This window comes from Larus michahellis, chromosome 5 (genome assembly GCF_964199755.1).
Source record: "Larus michahellis chromosome 5, bLarMic1.1, whole genome shotgun sequence".
NCBI classification, from domain to species: domain Eukaryota; kingdom Metazoa; phylum Chordata; class Aves; order Charadriiformes; family Laridae; genus Larus; species Larus michahellis.
The window spans coordinates 54,835,827-54,852,830 of NC_133900.1; the positions used below are offsets into that span (position 1 = coordinate 54,835,827).

General features: G+C 41.5%; 1 protein-coding gene across 2 annotated transcripts; it reads left to right on the forward strand.

The window, feature by feature from the left end:
- The first annotated feature begins 954 nt into the window (after nucleotides 1–954).
- LOC141743384 (NELL2-interacting cell ontogeny regulator 1-like) lies at nucleotides 955–14,512 on the forward strand. Of its 2 annotated transcripts, none has more exons than XM_074587388.1 (4): nucleotides 955–1,065; nucleotides 3,512–3,648; nucleotides 5,446–5,534; nucleotides 10,160–10,883. In XM_074587388.1, the coding sequence occupies exons 2-4, from the start codon at nucleotides 3,525–3,527 to the stop codon at nucleotides 10,229–10,231; spliced, it is 285 nt and encodes a 94-aa protein (XP_074443489.1). In that variant the 5' UTR covers nucleotides 955–1,065; nucleotides 3,512–3,524; the 3' UTR covers nucleotides 10,232–10,883. The 2 variants fall into 2 exon arrangements, with proteins under 2 accessions (XP_074443489.1, XP_074443488.1); XM_074587387.1 differs by lacking the exon at nucleotides 955–1,065 and adding an exon at nucleotides 1,203–1,329 and having other exon boundaries at nucleotides 10,160–14,512.
- Nucleotides 14,513–17,004: the final 2,492 nt, after the last annotated feature.

The following is a 17,004-nucleotide window of genomic DNA, read 5'->3' on the forward strand; positions in this document are numbered from 1 at the left end:
TTTCCCCTTCTTTCTGTTTTTGTGATATATAAGGATGGCAGTGCTATAATATCCTTTTGACTCTGCTCATGGATGCTGTAACTTCATGTAGTTACACACGGAACAACCTGAAATTTTAGCATCTTACTTAAAAAGTTGAATTAATAGGAGCAAGCCATTCCCCTAGGGCTGTACAGGAGAGAGAGATTTTAGAGCATATTGAAAAGAAAAATGTTAGCCAGCAATTTAGTCATAATTCTGGGAAGTAAAAGAAAAAGGTTGTGTGCCTAACCTTCCTGGACACCGAGTGCCCCCAACTTTCACCATGAAAGCATTGAAGATTGAGTCCCTATTGAACTGGCTAAAAGCAAACACAGAGCACGGTCCCTTTTGAAGTTCTGTGCACGCTTCTCAGTGCTGCGCCTGCCCTCAGCTGTGCGCATTCTCTCTGGAACAAGAACAGGTAGTGTCTAATTTGTGACGGGAAATGGGTTTTGAGGGGGAGATGCGACCCATGGACTTAGCTTTGCTTTGACAAAAGCACTTTTATCATCTGCGCTCCATCACCGTATGGCATTCAGCACGAATGCCGTTGGTGTTGTTCTGGAGTACAGCTCATGGGGCATTGAAAGGGGAACATAGGAGCAGGCTGAAAAAGGCGGGGGGCGGGGGGTGAAGTTTACTCTGAGTTTGGACTCAAGTTTCCCCTCAGAGTTTAAATGCCTGCACTCCTGCAGCTGTACCTGGCAGCCCTGAGACTGGGATCACAGAAATGGCCAGGAAAGCAGGCATGGGTGGTTACGACCCCGTAACTCCATTCAAATGGCAGCCTGCAGACTGAACAATTCCTGGCCTTCAGCAAAGTCTCAGCTGTGACGTGCCCTGCAGTTCTGGAGTGCAATTCCATAGCTTTTCCTGGTTTCCCATAAAGCAGATGCAATTTGTCATGGTTATTTTCAGGCACTAGGAAGCAAGTTGCTTGAATCAGGCACCACATCCATCTGAGCAGGCTTTGGGAAAACCATTCAGCAGACTTCAAGAGAAATGAATCAAATGGCCCGGCTTTAAAAACTGTAGCCAAAGCAGGTAAGTCACTGCTGGAACTTGCATGTCAAAGCAGAAGCATCTTTCTCCAGACCTGGGAGACACAGCCTGTTCCTCTTTAAATCCGTGCTGTGTGCTGCAGTGCTCTGCATTGTTGCCATGGCAGAAATCTCCCCATAGTAATAACCTCTTTCAGAGAAGGTTAAAAAGAGACAGTGCACATGCTCAGAAATGCTGCACTTGTTCTGTTAGCAGTTTGCAGCGGCCATTTCAAAGAGACCATCACAAAGACAAGAGAGAGATCAGGTACTGATATTTTTTTCCTTTGTTAGAGGGGGTGACTTTTCTCTTTCACAGAAGTCCATGCACGGATCTGTCTCCGTTCCCAATTGAACTGCAGAGAGACACCACCCTTAAAGCCTGTCATGATTATTCCTTGCAGGTAGCAAATTCCCACGGAATAACTAAGAGGCAGTAGTTAGATGTGGCCTAAGGTGACTGCTGCACTTGGGGAGCAATAATTTTGCAGCAGGACTCACATACAAAGCTGAATTGATGCTGGGGTGGGTGATACGTGAGTTACCCTGAAAAAGTTTAACAGTGTATCTGCTTTGTTTTGTTGAACCTTTCTAGCACTCATAGTCAACTATGAGAATTGCCTCCGCTCCTACTGACCAGGAGGCTTCTGCATTAGGTACTTTCAAAGGAGGCTGCTATTATCCTAATTTACTGTTACTTGGAGACACTGCTACATCCTGTTGCAAAGCCTGGTGTCTTTGATTGTACTTGCTTTGATTGCAGATCACCATTAATTTAAACAGAAAACCTAAGCCACTTGTTATGATTTTAATCCCTTTATTTTAAGGATTGTAGAAATAAGAAAAAGAATCACATCAGATCACTTCTAAACAGTGGGAGGGATAGGAAGCCCAGTTCTGAGGCTATAGGAATTACATTACCAGATCTATTTTTTACTGTGGGCCCAAATATATCTGTGACTCTACGTGTACATGTGTGCCTCTGGCTTCTGATCCATCCCCTACTCTTATGTTTAGGTTGAGGTGCACAGGAAGGGGATGTGTATAATGCTGCTCCTTTCCTGAATGAATTGCCGGTTTGCACATGCTGCAAGTGTTTGTGCAGAATTTGCAAGTTCAGATTAGCTGTGTCTGAAATGGTGGATTGCATATATTGAAGAGCAAGCTTGTTCCAGTCTGTGTTTATGACAAGATGGGGAAATACCTTTCCTTTCCTGCTTCCCTCTATTGCCCTTCCAAATGTGAAATACAAGCCAGTTTGGGGTGTGCTGTACTCTTGCATTCAGCACATGCAGATTTGATGTTCTTATGCAACATCTTTTGCTTAGTATGCAATGACTTAAAAATCAAGAAGAGATAGAGTGTTGTCCTGCTTTCCTGGGTTCAGCTAAAGAGAATGTTCACGTGGATTTTATTGTTTTACTACAAATTAACCTTATTTGAATCCTTCTTTCTTCCATTTGAACATACATGAATGAAAGGTAAACTGGCTGAACTAAGGACCACCCTAGCAGTTTGCCAGAATCCTTGAGGCTTGGATTGAATTATGTCATAGACAGGTGCAGCTTGAGCCAGTCCTGTGTTTCCCGTGTTCCCTCTTGATCTGAACAATTTACCTATTGGATCAAGAAAATACTTCGTTTGAAACCTGTGTACTTATTAAAATTTTGTGTGTGTGTGTCAAAATCTGTGTAAAGGGGAGGTGTTGCTGGACCAGACTGTACCTGTCTTTAGCGCATCGCGTGGCCTGGTTGTGATGTTCAGGAACAAATGGAGGGCTGCAAATAAAGGTCTGAAACCCAGACGAGGAGGGGAAACTGAAGGTCAAAGACCTTTGATGCATTTACTGTTAGAAGTTCTACTTATGAATCTGTGGAGGTTTAACAAAAGTCTTTTCCCTCATCTGCTTTCATAAAGGAGTAAGTTTTTATGACCAGTGTGGCGTGTCATTAGTGATAATGGTTAGCTTTAGTTATTATATTGTGAAAAGATGGTGCATCAGTAAAGCAAGCGAGTGGGTAAAAACTTAATTTCCAGGTTCAGGTCTGTTTCAGCCAGCTCTATAATCCCTGCAGTTTTGATCTTGAAATCTAACAGTGAAACAGCTGTCCCTATTCATGTGCTGATCTGGGACTGTGTAGTTAGAAAAAAGGTTAGAGGCACAGAGCAGGCAAAGTTGCTGGCATCCTGGCTTGCAAATGAAACCACAAACTGCCTAGGGACTGCTGATCTTCTTCTTCATGTCTAGGGACATTCTCTACCAGTTGGGTTTTATCTGCATTGCTGGAAAAATAGAGAGAACTTCTGTCCATGCTCTAGATCTGATTTTATTTTTGCTTTCAAAGGAAGAATGCCAGTGCTTTAGCCACCAGGAACATTAAGTTCTTTGTAACAAAACCCTCATATCTCTAATGTTCTCTACTGACTTGTTTGTGTCTCTTGATAAACAGAGAAGCACCCAAGATGCTGGTACCCTGCCTTCTGAGAACAGTGGTCCTTACAGTTCCTTTAGTTTTTGTGGTTGCACTGCTTCTCATGGAGCCTGTTAGATCTGATCAAGAAGCGGGAACAGCCATACCAGCTGAAAGTACGTACCACCCTACAGTCCTCTCATACAACTTGTACTGTGGTTTTAATGTTGCAGGACTTCATATCATTGAAGCTTGTCTAAATAATTCAAACTATTTATTTTGGACATGTCTTGCTTATGATTTTTTAAAATGACAACTTGATAGCATACCAGTGCTGGTTTTCTCCTGCATCCACTCCACTCTCTTACTCTTATCTCCTGCCTGTTACTGTCTTGCTTGTACCTGAAATCTGCCACTGCTCTGTACCTTCTCTTTTGTACAGCCCTTTCAATGTGTTAGCCTTTTCTATGCCAGGAATTGCCCTGTTTGCTTTTCCAAGACATTCTTGAGGCTTGCTTTTTTCAACTGACATTGACTGCTCATTATATTTTTCATTCTTATTAATGTCTACTATATTAAAGTCAGTGTTTTTTTTTTTTTTACAACAAAACCACAATGAAAATGCCAAGAAAGCACACTTTGTCAACACTTAGTCCTGCAGCCTTCAACCACCTAATTCTCCTTTGATCATCTGTGTTTGGTTTAGTTTACATCATAAGCATGATGGCAGGTCCTTGCATCAAGTTGTTGATGTGGAAAATGCTGTCTCTTCTTATGTCTGGTGAATATATAATAATGCTAAAGTTGAGTGATGGTACAATAATGAAAGAGGAGGACTGTAATACTGTTCAATGTTTATTTTTTACCTCTTTTTTTTTTTTTTTCCAAGCCAGTTAAAGAATTTGGCAGACTCCTTTTCTCCAGCAGGCAGGATTCCTGTCTGCTGGTTAGCACACAGATCATCAGCTGGAAGCTTATACTGAAGCTTATCAGAGGCATGTAGTAATCAGTCAAATATCAAGTGTTTGCAAAATAGGCTGACAGATACTGCAGGATTTTCCAACATCACTCTAAGTTTCATCTTTTCTTCCTTACCAGACCTCAAAGAGCAAACTAAACCTGCACTCAGAATTTCTTACTTGCGCAATGTTTCCTATGAAGTTGTCAGAGAGGCACAGGCATTCAGAAGCAAATAAGAGCATACGTAGAGCCTGATGATTTGAAGATATTTCACCACGCCTATATTTGTTCTGTCTTCAGTACTGCTGTCTGTTAGGGCACAGCTTTGTGTTACATGATGATCAAGGCAAAGCAGGCCTTGTGACCTTGTCTGGATATCTAGATATGGGAATACTACCTTAAACACTGCAATTAGTCCAGAATACAGCAGTTTTGCTTATCAGCAATGCCCACTAATGACGGGGCATTGTGTTTATCTGCTGTTTGCTTCACTAGCTTTGGACAAAGCTGTATCATATTCAAAGTTAGAGGCTAAGTGATCTTTCTTTGTAGTAAATTTTATTCCATTAGCTTTCTATTTAGCACTCAAATTTGTGAGATTAGGAGACAAGATTTTCAAGGGAACAGGTTCATGGTTTCAGAGGTAGTTTCTGAAATATCTGAAAAATCTGAAGATGAGGTTGAAAATGTGCTCAGGGTTAGTGGACCATAATGAAAGACTTAGGTTAAGGGTTTATGAACTGTGACAAGAGAAGGACGAAGGGAATAGCAATAAAGGAGGAAGAAAATTTTTAATGCAAATTTGTTGAAGTAATTCTTTTGCCATTGAGAGACTGGGTGGACCATTTACAATAACCTACATTGTTCAAGAGTACATACATCAATACTCACTCTGTGGACTCTTTTCTGTAACTCTTCCTCATACTCAAAATCACTGCTTATTCCTTTGACTTAATACTTCATGTCATATAGTCATGATTCTCTACTAAATACTCTACTAAATGCTCTCCTAGGTCGTCCCTGTGTTGATTGCCATGCATTTGAGTTCATGCAGAGAGCTCTGCAGGATTTAAAGAAGACAGCATATAATCTGGACACACGGGTAAGGACAGATTCAGTATCTTTTTTATTTCATTAATATGGAAAAAATGCTGTGGATGAAAGTTACAGACATTAGTGCTGCTATTTTCATTCCAAATGCTGAGCGCACACCTTTGTTTTTGTTAGGGCAAGTAAGGTGAGAGCATGATTTATATTTATTACCCCAAAGGAGAGAGCCAGCTCAAACAAAAAGTCTACTAAAATAAAATACTTCCCCGCACATGCTTTTGCCCCTGGGGAGAGGCTAAAGGAGGAAACATCATCTCGTAGATACTTTTTACATTGCTCTGACTCTGTAATGATGAAAAATGCCACAAAGTAGAACAGCATAGGGAATGAAACTTGTTTGGCTTGCAGTCAGTGTGGAGAATTTGCCAAGATTGGTATCTTCCTTCTGTAAGGAAGTTGAATCTGTCTCTTGCTACTGCAACCTGCAATCTGTGACCTGCTGTATCCCAGCTGCTGGCAGATAGCGGTGTGTCAGGAGGGTAGTTTATTCCCCACCTCCTGCAAACCCTTTGGCTGAAGTGCTGTATCTACAGTCTTGCACGGGTTTTTCAACAGAAGGCACTCAAACTTTTTTGCTATTGTAATCTATGGTCACGGTTGTTCACAGTTCAAAGCCTGCGAACGGGCATCTTTGAAGAACAGTTTGAGGTAACTTCGAGCAGGGTCCATGATGCTTAGCTGAAAATGCAGGTGCAGGAATGAAGATGCCTTGAATTGTGACATACTACAAAAACCAAATGAATATTCCAGCAGAACCAGATTGGTATGTAGCACATTTACAGTTAAACAAAATCTGTTCAATAATTACAGGTCAAATGTATTTTGGGCTCCTTCATGGAGAAATCTTGTTACTGAATACATCTGCTGAGCACTGTATACAGCCCAAACAAGATGTTCGGATTGTGCTGTAAAGTGGTTCTAGCACACCTTTTCTTTCTTTTACAAACCTTTGAACTTTTTGACAGAATTTCTAAATCTATTCAAAAATACCTCAACTACTAAAATCTTCTCTGGTTGTCTGGCTGTAGCAGTGACCTTCATGACACCTACAGCTTGCAGACCAAGAGAAAAAGCTTTATAAACTACAGATGTCCAAAGCAGAAGCAGCAATAAAAGCTCCAAAGATGATAACTGTATTTTAATACTTTTAAAAAATAAAGATAAAAGACAGCCAAGGAGAGGAAAGGAGGATATAAAAAAGGTTCAGTTGAGAGGAATGTCCTATTATTGACTCTCACAGTTGTAAATTTGACAGCAAGCCTAAAAATGTGGCTCCATGATATATTCTCACCAAAACAGACCTTTCTCTTCCTTATCACTTTGAAATCTAAATAATTTAATCCATATTGAGATCCTTCAGTGCTTCTGGACTAGGACAGGCCTATTCCATTCATTAAGCTAGGAATTCTGCCTACATCTTCAAAAGACATGGAAATATTTGATAGTTCAGAACTTCTTGGAACTGCCTTCTACAGTGTTTCAATTCTTAGTTTTATTCTTCTGTGGCCCAATTTGATGCAAACTGGGAGTTTTAAGACAATTACTTTCAGCCACATATATATTTTACATTTGACTATTTTAGTGTGTTTTGCTGCTTAGTGAGGCAAATGTTTCTGTCCCCGAAAATACAAGTCCCTTTGTTAATATTCCCCCTGGAGACACTAATTTCCTTGAAAATCTCTTTTGTTTGCAGGCAAGATTTATAGATGATGACTAAGCAGCTCCTAACTGTGTTGGAGGGGGATGGATTCCCAAAAGATTAGAGAGGAAATTCCCATTTAACTCCTCCTGCAAATCTCACCCTATGGTTCTGTACAGGGGAAACCATATAGTTTTATTGCACAACTCAAGAGTTCTCTCATTTAATTAGGCCCTGTGTTGATCTGCATGGGGTCTCACACAGCAGACTGACTCTAGCGTAGGTCACATAACCTTTTATGGGGGCCATAGGCTGTATCTGCTTCCTTTTACAAGACTAGACATGCTTGTAACCTATACTGATGTGATGATCACTTACTGATTGACAGGCTGGCTTCATTTCACTCGTGCGGTAAGAGAAGGATCAGAGACCACCTCTGAGATGCTGGCTACTACCCATGCACATACCAGATCTGTTTGCCCCCCCACATACTGTTTTCCACCCTTTCATTGCTGCTGGCTCCTTGGAGCAGGCTGAAGGTTGGATTAGTTGTATTAACAGCAGTAACCAAGTCTGAGCAATGTTTTCTGGGGCTATCTGTGATTCTCCACTCAGCCAAAGTACAGTATATGGCAGGTGCAGCTCTGATCATGAACTACAGAGACGGTTCTTGTGCTGCTAGGAGGGAGCTGCTACCATCAAAACCATTCAGCCAGTTCACAGCCAGCTCCTTACTGCATCTAAAAGCTGCTCAAGACAGAGACCAGCAGGGAGCAGGCCATAAAACAAATCCTGTGAAACAAATCGCGTGAAACAAATCCCGTGAAACAAATCCCATCCGTGGGCTACACAGTTCACTGTAAGTTTGCACTATAGATACTTATTTTCAAAATTCCAAAACATTTTTCAGAGTTAACCAGCGGACATGGCATTACAACTCCCAAGAGCTCAGGAACTGCATTTTTAGCTGGAACTTACCAGTCTTTTTGTAGGTTCAGAATCTGTACCCTGCCCTGTTTGTTTTTCGGGTGGTTTATTTTTATTTTTTTTCAAACATGCTTTAACCCACCAAGGGTTACTAACACATCTCTGTGCAAATGGCTTTGTGATCACGCTCACAAAACAGTCAGCAAAGTTGTATTTAGTGCCATTCATTTTGTACTTTATTCCTTTCTAAACTGTCAGTGGTTATTTGGAATGTTCAAAGCACATTAAGTTAGATGTGCCTGTGAAAGTAAAAACAAAGGCTTGAAAATGTTATTAAAGATATGTAAGATGGTAAGCAGCCTTAGGGCTTAAATCCAAAGCTGTTGGTAGCCTGTCAACCTCCCTTATTCAAATGATTGCAAATGGTGTCAAGGAGATGGTTAGAAGGTGGTGATTAAGTGTCTTTTAGGTGATTAGCAAAGTCTGATCAGATCTTTTCAGTCTTGCAGGGTAGCTGAAATGATCAAAAGTGATACGTGATTTGATATAGTACCACAGGGTTGTGTCTAGTGATTTGTCAGCTGAGGAAAAATCCTGACCAGTAGATAGCTTTTCTTGTACTAAGGCGGCAGGTAGTAAGCAGGATGCATCAGCCCATATCTGCTCTAAGTGCCTTTAGCTGATGTGGGTCGGTGGATAACACAGCTTTTAAAACACAGCCTTTAATCACATGGCAATTCCATCTCATATAAAAATCACAGAACAGGCAGATTAAGGATGGATTTCACTGGCATTTAGAGCTGGTTGTCTTTGTAATGCCCTTTTTTTGTGTAGCTGGTTACACCCGTGGAGATTAATTTGGTGAGTGAACTTCCCACAGCTAGTGTGTCCCGTGACAATAAGGTAGTACTCCTCTCTTGGATCAGACTGATTCTTAGATACAGCTTCAGCTCATGATAGACAAACTGAGATGATGATATGATGTTGATGTCAAGCAACTCTGTGCTCCATCGTGCACCTACTGAATCCACATGCTTCAAACAGCCGGGAAAACCAAAGTGTGTGTGTGATAGAGAGGAAGGATTCCCATATTTCCCTTATGCAGCCCTGCTGTCCCTTCCCTGTTCTCAGCCCCTTCTTGCACAGTAAACCGAGAGGTTGTAGGCCTTTCTGGTCATAGAATCATAGAATCCTAGAGTGGTTTGAGTTGGAAGGGACCTTAAAGACCATGTAGTTACAACCCCCCTGCCATGGGCAGTGACACCTTTCACTAGACCAGGTTGCTCAAAGCCCCATCCAGCCTGGTCATACCCAGCTCCAGTTCTGGGAAGCTCCTAATCCGCTCCCATTGCTCCAGAAAATCCCCGTGGGCAGTAATGATCTCCTGATGTTGATGAATCCCAGGTCAGCTGTGGGACCTCTGTTCTCACTGGTTTGCGACCCCTTTCCTTAAAGAAGCCAGCAATCCCATCACGTGTTTGAACTGTGATGGTTGTATGCCACCTCAGCACCTATCGTCTATTTCAGGCCCCAACAGCATATTAACAACATGAACAGCAAAACAGAAGTTAAAACAGAGGTAAATTATGCCTCACTTTCCCTGTATAACTTTCATCAGTGAGTCTAGGCTGTAATACTCTAAATTTAATCCTTTGTGTCTGTTTTTTAAGTAAAAAGATAATTTCTGGTAGGTTTTGGGATTTTTTTTTTAAGCCTCTCCTGAACTTGAGAGCTTACACTCCAGTATGTGCAGCTGAAGTAAGATTGTAAGAAAAACAAATAACAACATCTAGACATTTATTGAATGTACTAATGCAAAAAACAAGAATGTGTACTAGGCTGAATTTCTCAGTCACAGAAAGTATTGGTATGTTGGTGTGTCAATTAATAATGCAAAAGCTAAATTATTTTGCAGAGCAGTAAGCAATAACTCTGAATGTTACCTCAAGCCTCTTAGAACAAAAGTAAAGCTGACTTTTCTTTGGAAGCTAATTAGTTTTACAGCACTGATGCTTGTTTTTTGATGTTGCTTTTCTTCCCCCCTCTTATAGACAGAAACTCTGCTTCTTCAGGTGGAAAAGAGAAATCTGTGCGACTGTGTAACTGCAAATCTGCTGAACTGAATCCTGGAGGCCAGCTAAGGAGTATCACCTGTTCAGCGGTTTTTAAAAGGCAGCTGTATAAAATACAGCTTTATGGAGTTCGTGTTGCAAGCATGTATGCCTCAATGAACTGAGGAAACTGGGGGGTTGTGTCTTACGTATTTGTCTGTTCTGTTTTGTTGTTTTTTTTTTTTAAATAGTACCCTCTTTTAATATCCACTGGGTTGCCAGTAAGGGCTTAGTTCAGTAAATCTGTTACTTGATATTAGAGTCAGGGGGAAATTGACCTGCTTTGATTTTTAAATCAGAGTTGACCAAGTGTAACCCACAAGATAAATATGGCCAGCAGTGGTCTAGAGACACTTGCAGCTGTTTTTTGTCTCTAAAATTAATATATCTCTGTGGCAACTTACCCAGTTATATTGAGACAAGGAGTTGTGGTCTCTGTAGGCTTTACCTGTATATTAAAGATGATGGAAGTATTTTCTGTTTGTTATCTGCACTGTGACCACATTCAGGCATGTTGTAGTTCTGTCAGCTGTAATGAGGTACGTGTCATGAGGAGGTATATATGTGCTGTACTTGGACCAAAACAGTTTGTGTCTTACTGCTGACTTTTATGCATAAGAGTATTGTCTTCTTTAATTAAAATCTTTAGTTTCTTCCCCTCCTTCCCCAGACACTCCACTCTTAACCCACTGTATCCTAAATAGCTTTATCTTAGCAGGTCAAATGGGTATAGTAAAAGAAGGAGAATAAGGGCATGACTAGGCAGCCTTGCCAGTTCTGGTTGTACCAAATGCTACCACCAGCAACTGCTCAGCATCACATTGAAGGAAAGTTACCAGCTCCGTGCAGCGCCAAGAAGTTTCTTCATGAGAAGGTATTTATTTTACTTAAGATGAAACACAGTGGTTAGGTCATGCATATTTGGTCCATTCTGTGGTGGACTGAACTCTGAATGTTTTGGTCTTTCCCTGTAGTTGCCTTTGAAGGCTGCTCTTTTTGTTTCAGGCATGAAGACAGACTTGTGCACCTGAAAGCTGAGGTTATTTTTATCCTCAACTCTACCACTTTATTCTAAGATATGTGTCCACCCACAAGTCTGAATTAGGCTGAGCAGTTTGAGTAGATGCTCTGAGTTTGTTTGCCGTGATTTAGAGCTGTATCAAACCATTCCAGCAGTGGGGCTGTGGGGTGCTAACCTGGCTTGGGAAGTGGATGGGAGGTGGACATCTGAAGGCCAAAACGTCTTCAGCTAAATTTGGAAGAGGTGCCTGCCTGCGGCCTTACTTCTGTAACTAAACCGGTGGGACTTTGCTGGAAGGGGATGAGAGATGAAATATAATTGCTGCTCTGCCAGTGCAGCTGTAGGTATGGTAACAAACAGCTGGGGGAGTAGAGGAACATTATAGACAGCGTCAGTGGCTCACCAGACCTGTCCAGCACTTGGAAAAGCAATTCCTGCACACTGAGAGCTGCAGCATGCCTTTCTGCATGGGACCAGGACATAGGCCAGCACAGGAGCTCCAAGTGAACTAGAGAGGGGATTCTGCTGTTATTTTTTCAAATTCCCACAAGGAGCACCTGTGCTGTGTGTTTTTTTCCTAAGCCTGTTCACACAGCATGGAAGCACTGGCACTGCTCATATCCAGCTGCTAGGCAAAATAAGAGAAACTGCAATCCTCACCTGTAGCTCCACTCCCAGAGAGTGGGAAGGGAGAGCAGTCTTTCACTCATGCATGGCAGACCGTTTGCTTCTTCGAGCAAGGCTTCCTTTGGAGGGCTTCAGCTGATCCTGGCTGTAGCAGAATGGCATCTCAAAGCTGGTCGGCTTTTGCTGCAGTTGGGTCTTCCCAATCTTGTTCTAGCTTGGCTTTGTTCAAAGGCTTTGCTGTGGACCTGCCTTGGCTCTCCTCTCCAGTGCAACCTCCATTCACGCTTCTCTCTAGGCCCAGGGATTTCTTGCTGAATCCCTGTCCCTCCCATCCTGATGACTCTGCATATAGTCACTGCAAGTGTGGGCAGTGGGGCTAGTACTCCTCAGGTCGGTGGTCCCTTTAGATTCTGCTGGCAGCACTGCGGGAACAATGAGCGGCATTCCAGTTTACCAAGGAGTGAGTGAACACCAACCAACATTCCCACTGCAGAATTGGGAAGAAGTCCCAGAACAGTTCAATGGTGAAAACTGTGCTCCCAAAGCTCAGTTAGTCTGTGGACTGTCCACCAGGTTGCGGTAAGCTCACCAGCTTGTTATATGTGTGGACTGGAACCCAGCCATGGTCAGCTGCTGGTTTTGCCAGGCATTGAGTAATAAGATGTTCTGACACACCTGGAAACACCTGTAAATCTTGATGAATTTTTCCCTTGGTGTCTGCACAGACATCGGCTTGAGCAAAAGAAAATCTGACCACATGGAAATATTTTCCTTCAGTCATTTTGCTACACCCCTACCTTCTGATTCACATTGCCAGAACTGGGGTAGTGAATCACAGGACATGCTAGCTGTTGCCCCAAGAGAAAGCAGCCAGGAGGGGAATAACTTTCTCATTCTCTTCCTCAGCATCTGAAAAATTAAAGATTCCCTTGAGTCTGCAGAAGATCCATTAGAATGAGGAATTTCCTAGTGGAAATCGCTGTATGCTCCTTTAAAGCCCACCTTACCTATTTTCGTTTAGTTGAATGACTGTTCTGTGTTACCTCTTGTTCAAAACCATGAAAATAGCAGGAGAGCAGAAGACAGCTAATATGTCACCAGTTCTAAAAAGCGATTGTCAGGGAGGTCAGGGAATTGCGCCCAGCAAACAGAATATCTGTTCTGGGCAAGTGAACAGAAACTTTTGAAGGATTTGAATATGTAAACTCAAGGTTTAATATGACACAGTGAGAGGAGTCAAGGCCGTTTTTATAGAGCAAAAGAATACAGCAGAACCAAATAAACTGCTGACAAAAGCAGCTAGGGTAATCCAAAGTAATGTACGGACTAGGAGTCTTCAGTCTAGACAGAGATGACTGAAGAAGGAGATGATAGAATTTTATAAAACCATGAGTGACCAGAAAATGACTGTTTGCTGTCCCTTCCCAAACAAGAAGTGGGATGCATTGAACCAGCTGGAGGCAGGGTCAGAGCAAATAGGAGAGTGAAGCTCTTGACCTATTGCATGTTTCAGTTGTGGAATTTCTCATTGCAGGATGTTGCTGATGTTAAAAATTTACATGTGTTTAAAAAGCATCTGTTCAGACTCATGCCTGAAAATCCTATTGCAAACTGTTAAATATAAAAACAGCAACTTTGATTCAGGAGGTCCCTAAACCACAAGTTCTTGCAGGTTAACAGTGTTGTAGGAAGACGTCGTAGTTGACCTGGGTATATATTTTTCCCTACACATTTCTTATTGTTCAGTGCTAAGGATGAGATATTGGCCTCAGAAGGATCTGTGGTGCAATCTGGTGCAGTTGTTCTTATGTGTAGAAATGAGCTGCTTCTCAAATTCATAAAGCAAACCTCCCTGTGCTCCAGAAAGCCACTCCTTGTTACCCCTTAGAAACAAATATTTTTAGAAAGTCTTGAAGTTCTGGGTTTCCCCATTGCCCACGGACAGGGCACCATTAATTAGGCTCATGGCTTTGGTTCTGCAGCCCAGTACATTGCAGAGACCACTCCAAAGGGAGAAGTAAAGGCTCCTTTTTGAAGGGAGCCCTTTGTGCTGGCCATTGGATGAGCAGATCATTTCTCCTGTGCCATAAAGAAATCTTGCAGCAATCCACTTGTGAGTAGCAAACACTTGTGCATGTGAAAAATGTCTGAAACTGATTGTATGTTACTGTGGTCATGCTGCTGAGCTGGGAAATCTCTTCCAGACTTATGGTACCGTGTCTTTGGTGGTTCTGGTGCTATTTTGTCTCTTGTCCCTCTTCATCTATGCATACAGTATTTTCTCTGCCCTCTGATATTTTTAACATGAAAAACAGAAAGTGTTAGTACAAACAGGCTTTCTCTTCCCATCATACTTAAAAGTGCCGCTGTGCCTCCTACAAGAAGTGCATTTTTTCTCCTCAAAATCCAATACAAAAGTCCCTGCTAAATCCAAACTGTTGTTTCATATGTATTTAATACGTCCATCAGAACATGCATGCGTCCTTCTCACTGTCCTGTTTTATTCCGTGAACTACATTATGTGGTTGTCTCTGGCTTTCTAACTGCACTGAAAGCTGTCTGGGGCAAAGAAGTTGTCAATAGCACTGAAAGGTGGCCATCACACCTTCAGGTGTTATGAATTTATTAAATAAAAACCACAGTGTAAAATATGCTGGCCTGGTGTTCTAGTTTCAAGCATAGTATTTGTTTTTATGCATAGGTTTGCAGTTTAATCTCCATGTAGATATTCCTTAGCCTTCTCACTCCAGCTTGCTGTTCTGACTGTAACTTCGTAGAGATGGGGAGTGGCAGAGATGGTATTTTCAAGGCCTTTAAGATCCTGAATTTTAAAAAGTGGCTTAAAACATAAGAAAAAGAGTTTGAGGCATGGATGCTACGAGAAAGGAAATTAGTCTGCCTACATTAGTCTGCCTACACTTTTCTTTCCTGATAGTCAAGGCTGTCGTTATTTGATTTTTGCTCTGAACCATGCACTTGCTGACAACCTACTAACATATCAGCTTGTCTTCATTAGCCTTGAGCTCCTTTTGCTGTTTAAATCAAAGTAAGTGATTCTGCACTTCTCTGGTCATTTATGTGACAAAGCTGTAGGTTGTTCTCTTTGTCAATAGAGTCTGAAAATGGAACAGGACTGGCAACTCTCTCATTATTCTTTATATAGCTTCACTCTTCTTTGAGAGTCCAAATCAACTGGAAAGACTGCTGACTGGTGGTGCGAATTTAGTGTTTCACCGGGTAAGCAGGATGCAGGTTTCAAGGGAGACCAGCGTTCAAGTTCTTGTTTTGGGGTGGGATCTGAATATTCTCTGTGTGTGCATTTATAGCTGCGTTTAGCACTTCATGTTCATGCTCAGGAAAACAGAATGGCAGCCTCAACCCTGAGTTATTTAAAATTGTTAGGTGTTTTCTAAGCATTGATGGTTTGGTTTTTTGTTGGTTTTGTTTTGTTTTTTTTTTTTAAGATTAGAATTTTATTTTTGCCCTATTCCTTTATTTTATTCCTAAACTCCATAAAATATTTGGCTATTCAAAAGCCGGTAGGTACCACTGACAGAGAAATGAAGGAATAACATCACTGGGATTTTTTTGCTCTGTGAAGTGTGAGTTGTTGCATTTAGGGTCTTGTGTTAATTGTTAGAGAAAGTAGAGACAAAACACAGTTTCTATTTAGCTTTAAGTGCAAAGAACGTTTATAGCATCACATTTTGATGTGTGTAAGGATATTTATCTAAGGGGCTTTTCTACAAAATAGAAACTGTAGGAGCTTTTCCGTATAAAAGAATTGTGTCTAGTCCAAATTAATGGAAAGACATGGGAACATAAAATACATGTTAATGTCCAATCTGGACTAATTTTTGATCAAATCAATGCTCATTTAGGCAAACAATATTGACAAAATCTGTCATTTTGTGTGGCTTCTGCACTGAGCTTGGTGAAACTGTGCATTTTCCTTTGCATAAATCCCAACAGACTTTAAAGTTCCCAGTGATACCAGGTTTAATGAGGTTATATGTATTCATCTCTCAACCACAACCTAAAAAGATTACCATGGTTTCAGGCTGAAATTTTTCAGTTTAATATAGGGTCTGGGGAGCGACACAAACTTGGGACCAGAATCAAAGTTACCAGCATTTGTGAATGCTTATAGTCAAGGCTTTCATTGGAGGCCATCTTTAGTGCTCTAAGTTGATTTTCGAAGCTCTGGGCGTCATGGGTTATTTCTCTTCCCCACTTAAAGGGCAGAACTTCATCCATGCAGTAAATTTGATACACATGCTTTCTTGCCTGAGCAGCTCTTACATTTGCCCTGGACTCTATCTACACTGTAATAAAGCATCCAGCTTGTGACAAGTATCTGGTTTCAGCCAACAGCACTGTATATAGCTAATGCACAATTTAATCTTGCATTGAAGTGGGAACTGAACAACGTTCAAATGCCTTTCGACAGCTGGTATATTGCACATTTAAAGTATGGTTTATTTTATATACAATGTAAAATCAAATTGTATTTTACCCATGCAAGGTTGAACCACGTCCTAGAAGTCAATAGCGTTTCTAAAATAAAATGAGTTCTCCTCACCACCCCTTTCTCTATACACGTACAAACTGTACCGAGGAGAACTGTCTGTGCCTTTTGTTACTCTGCTTTTGGTTGCCACAGAATAATGTGCCCAAACCCCAGCACTTAAAAAAAACCACAACAGGTTCTTCCTGAACATCAACTGCCCTCAGAACACATGAATTCAGAAGGGATTTTTACACACAACTCTCTGGCAAGTAAAAAATTATACGCTTATATCTTCCTAGACAGGGATAAGACTGACAGTAGCAGGGTTCGGTTTCACTGTACGCAGCATTCAGACTGAGTGTACACAAACAGTACACACCACTTGCCCATGCTGTAAGTCTACCCCATGTCTAGCACAATGATCAGTTGCTGGATTTCCAGCGCTCAAATGCAAACCTCGATATAAACTAGGAAAACTGGTATTTTGCCAGTGGTCCTTACTTTTTCTTGGAACCAAAAGCCTGAACTGACCTTCATTTCACCAGAGCTTGACAGCAGCCCCTCCTGTGTAGCAGAAAGCATTCTAGGCTTTAGAAGGTGTTTAAAGATGCTTGTCACACTTGGCTT

Excerpts from the sequence above, each read along its gene's own strand:
- LOC141743384 (XM_074587388.1), top strand. The coding sequence starts at position 3,525 with ATGCTGGTACCCTGCCTTCTGAGAACAGTGGTCCTTACAGTTCCTTTA. Across the intron at positions 3,649-5,445 it reads AACAGCCATACCAGCTGAAA|GTCGTCCCTGTGTTGATTGC; the intron begins GTACGTACCACC and ends ATGCTCTCCTAG. Across the intron at positions 5,535-10,159 it reads CATATAATCTGGACACACGG|ACAGAAACTCTGCTTCTTCA; the intron begins GTAAGGACAGAT and ends CCCCTCTTATAG.